At 56.7% G+C, this 8030-nt stretch overlaps 1 protein-coding gene across 1 annotated transcript in view; it reads left to right on the forward strand.

The window, feature by feature from the left end:
• Positions 1-3616: 3616 nt before the first annotated feature.
• Positions 3617-8030, forward strand: part of LOC103583370 (stimulated by retinoic acid gene 6 protein homolog) — a gene marked incomplete at its 3' end in the record, with an annotated part of 6506 nt that continues 2092 nt past the window's right edge. The window contains exons 1-2 of the mRNA XM_008564700.1: positions 3617-3732; positions 4519-4646. Of these exons, the coding sequence (XP_008562922.1) occupies positions 4534-4646 (113 nt within the window). The remainder of the gene's footprint in view (positions 3733-4518; positions 4647-8030) is intronic.

The raw sequence follows: 8030 nt of genomic DNA on the forward strand, positions 1-8030 counted from the left end.
GATTCTGGAGATGCTCTGAACCATCTGGGAGCCCCAGGGGGTATTTCTGGGGTCCTGAGGACACTGCCGGCCTTCCCTCTCCTCCCGGTCTGTCACCTCCTGGTGAGCTTAGCACTTTGCCCTTTGGGGATTTTTGATAACCACAGGCTGCTGAGGGCACGCATGTGGCCCTCTGTCCCTGGATGCAAAAATTCCTCAGGTTTAATCAACTTGAACAAAAACAGGAGGAGGAAAGAAACCTTGTCCTCAGGCCGTCATGGGCCAGCTCCAGCCTGAGGGACAAGGCATGGCCCATGTGCAGATGACCTTCATTGGCTGAGTCCTGAAGCTTTTTAGTGCCCCCTCCCACAGTGAGCAGGGCCTGGCCACCCCCAATCTGTGCCCAGCTAGGAAGCCTGCTGGCCTGGGCTGCTTCTTGGATATTGGCATCAGCCCCATCTGAATGTGCCCACAGGGGCTTATGCAGGCCAAAGCTAGGCAGGCCTGCTGGACCCCTGCCTGCCTCTCTCTGCTTCCCAGGTGCCCCTTCTCAGCTTTCCTAAGACACTTATACCTTATTCTTGCTACATTTCCTGACCCTCTCTGGACTGTTCCAGGCCCCCTCCTCCAGGAAGTCTCTAAGACTGCTCAGGCCATCTCTTCACCACCACTCTCCCCACCTTCCTTCCCTCTGAGCTTCTGCAGTTCCATCTCCCAAGTACCTCTCCTGTCCAGCCCCTCGCCTCCTGATTGTGGGGGATGGCCTCTGACTCTTCTGGGTATGAGCGCTCCTGTAAAGCCAGCTCCAGAGGGGGCCCTGGACTCTGCTGCCTAGGCCTTTGGAGACATTCTGTAAGGGCACATCATGACCATGTTTCTCTTCCCAGTGCTTCTCCTTGCCAGCTGGCTGTCTGGCCAGGTGGCATCCTTCCTAACATCTCTGAGCTAATCGTCTCATTTCGCAGATGGAGCTCAAAGCTATTCTAGCCCCATCAAGAAAATGGGGTCTGCCTTCCAGCTTGAGCCATGTGGCCACCCAGCGTGCCCTCCTGCCCCCACCACCGTGGTTGGGAGAGCTGGGGGCCAGGAGGGTAGGTGGAAGCCATGGGAACACCTACTCAGTCACAGCCTCTCTCTGTGGCTCTAGCCTTCTGGCTACAACCAGTGGCTGGTGTGCTGGTTCCACATTCTTGGGCCATGAAGTCACCGAGGGCATGAAGTGGGGGCCATGGGGAGAGGAGAGCCCACAATTGAAGACTTTCCAGGCTGGATTTGACAAAGGCAGGGCCAAGACCCAGAAAGGGGAAGCAACACACTCAGTGTCACACAGCCAGCCCCAGGGCTCAAACCAAGATAGGCTGCCTCTCTAACCAAGCCTTTTCCACAGCCATGTGAGAAACCCTGCCCTGACCTTCTGCACCTGCTCCTTCCCTTTCCCAGCCCTGCCCTAACCAACGTCCCGGGCACAAGGCTGCCCTCTGTTTGCTGGGCCCACACCATGGGAGAGGGACAAAGCTCCCCTCTGTTTAGGGCCCCCCTGAAGGTGGCTTCTGCATCTCACCAGTGAGGGGGTGGTATCACCGGTACTGGGCTATCCCTGGAGTGGTGGGAGACAGTATCCACAGGAAGTCCCTTTGGTGGTGGAGCACGATTTGGTCCAGGGAGGGGGTGCTGTAGGGAAGGGACTGCGCCTGGGCTTGGCCGGGGGCCCCCTTCTGCTGGCCCGGCTGTGGCCCCTGTGGCTGATGGAGGCTCCTGTAGGCAGCCTGAATGCCTCTGCTCGGTGCCCATTTGGGTACCTCCCTCTCTCTCTTCAGGTACCTGGCAAATACCACCTCATCAGTGAGGCCTTCTCCCCTGACCGTGCTGCCTGTTGGTCCGCTCTCTGCTCTTCCTCCAGCTTACCCTCTGCCTCATGGCACTTGTTTGGTCTCCCCCAACCTGCACTATGCGTTAAGTTTCTTGAAGTGCAGGACGTTATCTATCTTGCTGACTTGCTGCACTGTCAGCACACGGACTTTGCCTGGCACATAGTCAGCGTACAAGAAATATTTGTTGGATGAGTGAATGAATGAATGCACCAGCTTGGGAGGAGGCAGAGTCAGGATCCCCCCAAGGAAGGATGTGGTTTCTGACAGGTGGAGATGTTCATGGTTGTCATCTCAGCATTGCAGGGGGAGTGAGCTCCTTGTCTGGGACTGGTCTCCAATTTTCGGAGGTATCATGGGGGGGGATTTAAAATCAGACAGGAGTTGGTAGCTCCCTAAGCTGAGGGTCTGAAACCCTTGAGCAGGAAGGGGACTGCCTGGTTCTGGTGTGGGAGCAGGGGGATCTGAAAAGCCCAGCTAGTGAGCCCCAGGACACAGCAGCAGACTGCATGGGACAGGCCCATGGATGACGATGGTCACTCAACTTCCAAAGTCCCTCTGATCCCAGGATCCCAGGACCAGGCCCTGTGTGTCAGGGGCAGGAGGGAGAAGGTGGGAAGAAGAGGCAGAGTTCTGGCCTCAGGGAGCTCCACCCAGGCCTGGGAGGCAGGGTTCAGCCCGAATCCCTGGGATCAGATGGGCCAGCGTGTGCTCCTGCATTGCATCAGATAAAGTCCAGGTTCAGCTCTGAGTCAGCAGACGCTGACATCCTGTGGGACAGGGGAGGAGGAGTCATAGCCCTGTTCCTGGAAGAGGGGCCATCTGGGAAGAAGGGGGAGGAACTAAGGCCCTAATCCCGCCTTGTGGGCCTGACTAAGGAATCTGGAGGGGGAGCCTTTAGGAGCCCTGTCTACTCTAAGATGTCACCCATGCTGTTCCTTTATCACGAACATGTCCCCCCATCCCACCATCAATCACCGCCACCCTCCACTCAGCTGATGTTTCCCTGCCCTTCACATCTCCACTGAAATTTACTTCAGGAATCTCCCCCCACCTTCATCCCGATGCTCACGGACCAAATACGACTTCCCATGGTACCCCCAGAGCACCCTGTGCCTTATCTTTGTAACCCTCGGACTCTTGAGGTTATTTACTTACCTGTCTGTGCACCCCCCAAACTGCAATCTCTCACATCCCAGGACCCAGAACAGTGCTGGCCCATAGTAGGTGTTCAATAAATGTATGTTAAAAGAATAAATGAATGAACGTCTTTTTAAAAAAAATCTTGTTGAATGAATGCCTTAGCTGGGTAGGGCCATGGCCCAAGACCCCTGTGGAATATTGAAAGGACCCTAAAAGTCTCAGGGGGCCTGAACTTCTGCCCAGGGAGAGTGGCCCGAGAACTGCTCTGTGCCTTCATCAGCATCTTGTCGCCCCTCGGGCTGGGCCAGGGAGAGGGAGGGGAGCCTGCCAGGGGTCCAGCTGCGCAGGGCAGGGAGGAAGGGGAGGGACCCTGCTGTTGCCCAGGCCGCACCCTCACCCTCACCCCACACCTCGGGAGGAGCAGGAGGCCAGCGGGACTCTTCTTGCCTACCCGTGGGTCTGGTTTGTGTTTAAAGGACTAATTTCCACCATGTGGGGGTGAGTTATCTCCTTGTGAAATCAAGCTGTAGGAACAAAAAAGGTTTGACCAGTGAGACACATGTTGCCTCCTCCATGGAAACCCCAGGAGAAGGAACGGACTGGCTCCCCCTCCTTGCCTCTGCCCCCGGCCCAGTTCCAGTGGCCTGTCTCCTGGGGTGGCTGTAAAGCTGGACTCGCATGTGGGGCACTGCAGATGTGGCAGGCAAAGGTGTGGGAGCTTTGGGGCAGGTGCTGAAGGCAGGTATGTATGTGCGATCAGGTGCGGGGGGCTGGGGGGCCGCTCCTGGCCACATCCCTCCGGGGCTCAGGCTGTCAGTGGAGCTGGGGCCTCCTTCCCCAGGAGGGGGGTTTTGTCAAGGATTATGGTGTGTTCCCAACACTGAGGCCCAAAGGGGACAGAGAGGTGCAGGCTGAGGCTGGGGATGGTCTCAAGGGAGCCTGAACAAAGGGGGAGCTTGGACTGGAACCCCTGGGAGCAGGAGGGGCGGGGAGCCCAGGAGGGAGGGCCCAGGCAGACTGTGTGGAGCCCGAGGGCAGCCCGCCCACCCTTTCATCTCTGCAGCTCCTTCCTCCCTGTCCTCCCTTCTGGTGTGTCTGTGGGTCAGTCCGGTGGGCTTGAGGAGGGGGAAGGAAGGAAGTGGTCTTTGTGGGTAGCTCGGCCCAGGCAAATCTTTGAAAATGGTCCTTTGAGCCAAAGCCTGCTTGATGGCTGTCGAGACAGACAGATGCTCCTGAGAGCCCAGGGCCCCTGAGGAGGTGCACTATCCCCGAGGGGATACCTATCACTGCAGGACCAGGCAAGATTAGGACAGGAGGGGACGTGAGAGGCCTTTCCCCTCCTCCAGCCAGCCTGCCCACGCCCTCCTTCCCTGAGGGGTTTTTCCCAGAGAGCTAAAAGCAAGAAAGTAACCTTTAGGATTAAAGAGAAATGTTTCTTTGTTTGGGTTTTCTTTCTTTTTTTTTTTTTTTCTTTTAAGCCTCTTTTCACATCTGTAGTGGCTTTTTTCTTCTTGTCTGGGGGTCAAAGGAGAAGGGCCTGAGAATGTCGTCCCAGGTAGCTGGGAACCAGACCTCCTCCGGGACTGAGGATGACTACTCCTATGGCAGCTGGTACATCGATGAGCCCCAGGGCGGAACCGAGCTCCAGCCCGAGGGGTAAGTGTGGAGTCCTAGGCTCTGTGGGTACTCACAGTAGGATGTGGCAGAGATTACCAATTGGTGGTGGCTGGGGGTGCACAAGGGCTGCTGAGACCAGCTCTGCCACTTGTTTGCTGTGTGACCCTGAGCAAGTCACAGCCTCTCTGGGCTTGTTTTCGCATCTGTTACATGAGAACCTTGCCCTGCTATTAAAATGCTTGAGGTGGGAGACCCAGACCAGGCTGGTCACCTAAAAAGCACTTGTGTAATGTATTAGAAATACAGATTACTGGGCCCCCTCCTTGCAGATTCAGATCCAGCAGGTCTGGGGTGGCTCCCTGGGTGCAGATCTGGCCAGTAGCCAGAATGGGGGAGTGGGGGGTGGGCAGTTGAAGGAAGCTGGCTCGCCTTCAAGAGGTTAGTGGTCTTGGTGGTGACCATTTGGGGTGTGGTGTTTACCAGTGTCAGGTTCTCTGGGCACACTGGGCGTGGGCTGTGGAGAGGCAGAGAACTGAGGAAGAAAGCCTGGGGGTAGGTCACTGAGGAGACATGCTGCCCTGTTGTCTTTGGATGGTCTCAGAGTCTCTGGAAGGACGAGGAGGTCCTGTTCTCTTTAGCAAGAGTGCTCAGGCCAGCCCAGGCGAGGGTGGGGAGAGAGGGAGGCAGCCTCAGCCCATCCCTGGCTGCCTTTGCCCACACCCTTTCTACCTTTGTTTAGTCTGGGCACCTGGTGGAGGGGCTGGGCCTTTCTGTGCCCCCTACCTGCTGCCGAGGACTGCTTGCCTGTGTGGGACCAAGGGCTCTTTCTCCCTTATTGTTCCTGGCTCTGGGCCCATCCCCTGCCTCCCTGCTCTGTCTGAGGATTTGGGGAACCAGAAAGGTGAGGCTGAGGGGTTGCCGAGCCAGATGTGTGCACATCTGTTCTCCATCAAAATCCAAAACTGGAGAAGGAAAAATGCTCGTGTGCCTCCCCTGGGGCTGGGGCTGCGGTCTGGCCAGGCTTGGGTCACTCAGCAGGGACAGAGGCCCCACCTGGGCCTGGGGCAAAGAGCTGTTGTTTGGAGGACTCAGGGTTCTGACCACCTGGATAACAGCCCTGCTGTCAGCAAGGGTGTGCCCCCACTTGCCTCTCCGGCTGACTTCGAGAGCCTATGGTCTCCCCATGTCCTGCCGTGTAGGTTGGGGGAGGGAGCAGAATGGAGAGGGGCCCAGGAACCCCGTGAGGACGAAATCCTGACCTAGGTTAAGGCCCTAATCTGAAACTGTGTCCTTGGGAGCCTCAGAGCCCAGACATTGGCTGGGGGCCAGGTGTCACAGCCAGCTCTGGGCCGGGGTATTTAGATATGGCTCAGCAGAAAGCTGGATGTGTGGCAGGGACTGGGTGATGTGGAATGCTGCCTCTGATGTGGGTGGCATCCAGACTCAGCAGCTTCCTTCTCCCACTGCATGGCATGACACCCATCAGAGTGAAGAGGTGTGAATCCACTTACTTAGCCAAACCAAGCTGAGCTGCCTGCCATTTCCCCACCCCCAAAGGTGGGAGTGGGAAGCTGGGAGCTCTGGGGAATCCCAAGGAGATGAACTTGGGCTCACCTCTCCTTGTGTGAGTCACACACCGCAGGGACATGGTGCATAAAAGCTTTGAAAATCTCCAGACAGTCTCTGCCCTCTGTGCCCCTGTGTGCCCAGCAGTATCAGGCTGGATTTGAGGGTGGTGGGCGCTGGTGACAGTGGCCAGAATGGACTCAGTCATAGAAATCTCCTAAAATCCAGAACACTGCCCTGCCCAACACTCGCAGTGGCTTCCCAGTGCCTCCCATGCCTGCTGTAGTCTGGTCTTGGCTTACCCTCTGGGCTGCAGTCAAACTGGAGGACCTGCCTGGCCCCACACGCTGTCTACTGCCTGCCACTTGGCTTCAGTGTGCTCTTCCCTCCCCGGGGAGCTTCCCCTTCTTTGCCTAAAGAGATGCTAACCACCTTTCAAACTCAAATCAAATAGCACCTCCTCTGATGCCTTGCCTGAAGTTTCTCTTCCTCCTCTCATCCTTCAGCACCTGCTTGTGCTTCTCCTAGGAGCAAGCTCACCACGTCCCCAAGGTGTTGTTCTGTGTCTGTGCCATACTGCCTATTCCATGGCCCAAGATATGCATCCACAAGCCATCAGCCAAATGTTTGCGCATGGAATGAACAAACCAAGCTGAGGGGCAGATGGAGACCTCAAGGGGGACAGAAAGGGCCTGAAGTTCTCCCAGACAGGGTCCTGGAGGGAATCTCTGGGGGGGTGGGTGTGGCTCCCGGTTTGCAGTGAGGTCCACAGGAAAATGGTCAAGTGACTCCAAGAACAGTTTCCTGAGTCCCTGGGCCTGGGGGTATGGGGTTGAGCAGGATCTAGTCTTGTGAGGAGATGCAGGCTGAGAGGGGCTGGAGTGTTGGTTCTGAACTCTGGGGGCTGGACAGGAGCCCAGACCCTGCACAGCATACCTGAGTGAAAGGTCTCAGAGTTGGAAGTGGGGAGGGTGGGAACCTGACTCCCTACACGAGACCTGTTCTACCTATGAGCACAGTTATGCTTTGGGAAGAAGCCAGCTCTGCTCTGGCCAAGAAGTTGTACAGAATGGACATTCTCCCCTCCACCCCATGGACAAGCCCAGGTGACCAGTTTCTTTCCCACTGCCCACATTCTGGGATTTCCTGGGAGAAAGCAAGCATGAGACACTGGGCTGTCCCAGCAGAGGGTTCCAGGGCTCTGAGATCACCCTAGAAGATGAAGCCTTGATTCCTCTTCTCCACACAGCAGGAGGGTACACAGGCAGGAAGGTCCTCCTGGGCAGGGAGGACCCAGCCACAGTGCACAGGGCTTCCTTTCAGGCCCTTGCTCCACAGATCTCATTGCCATTGCCCACACTGCTGCTCTCCCTCTGGTACCCCCAGGCTCAAGCTGGGCAGACCCTTCCCCAGGTAACCAGTTCTGCCTGCTGTCCCACGTCTAGGTCTAGCCCTGAACTCAGGGCTTCTGCCTGATCCCCTTTTTCTACCACACGAGCCAGCTGGGGAAGTTGAGGCTTTTGTTATCCTTATAGACCTCTTTATCTCCACCATGGGCCTACCTCTGTGCTCAGCCATGGTGAAAGCAGGCCCTCTGCCAAGCCATAGGGAGCCTCTGTGATAATTAGAAAAAGGGACCCCCATTTAGGTGTATTAGCTCAGTAGATGTGGGGCGTGGTGAGTAGTGGGACCTGGATTTCAGATTGCACTCATTCCCATGGCTGGGCATGCTTGTGCAGTGTGCAACCTACCCAGCCATACACAGAGGCCCGTAATGAGAGGGAAACAGGAAAAGAGAGGGAAGAGGGATGATCATTCCAGGCACAGACCAATCTCAGATACTGGTAAGTGGAGGGT

Source organism: Galeopterus variegatus, unplaced genomic scaffold, assembly GCF_000696425.1.
Source record: "Galeopterus variegatus unplaced genomic scaffold, G_variegatus-3.0.2 Scaffold22360, whole genome shotgun sequence".
Taxonomy (NCBI): domain Eukaryota; kingdom Metazoa; phylum Chordata; class Mammalia; order Dermoptera; family Cynocephalidae; genus Galeopterus; species Galeopterus variegatus.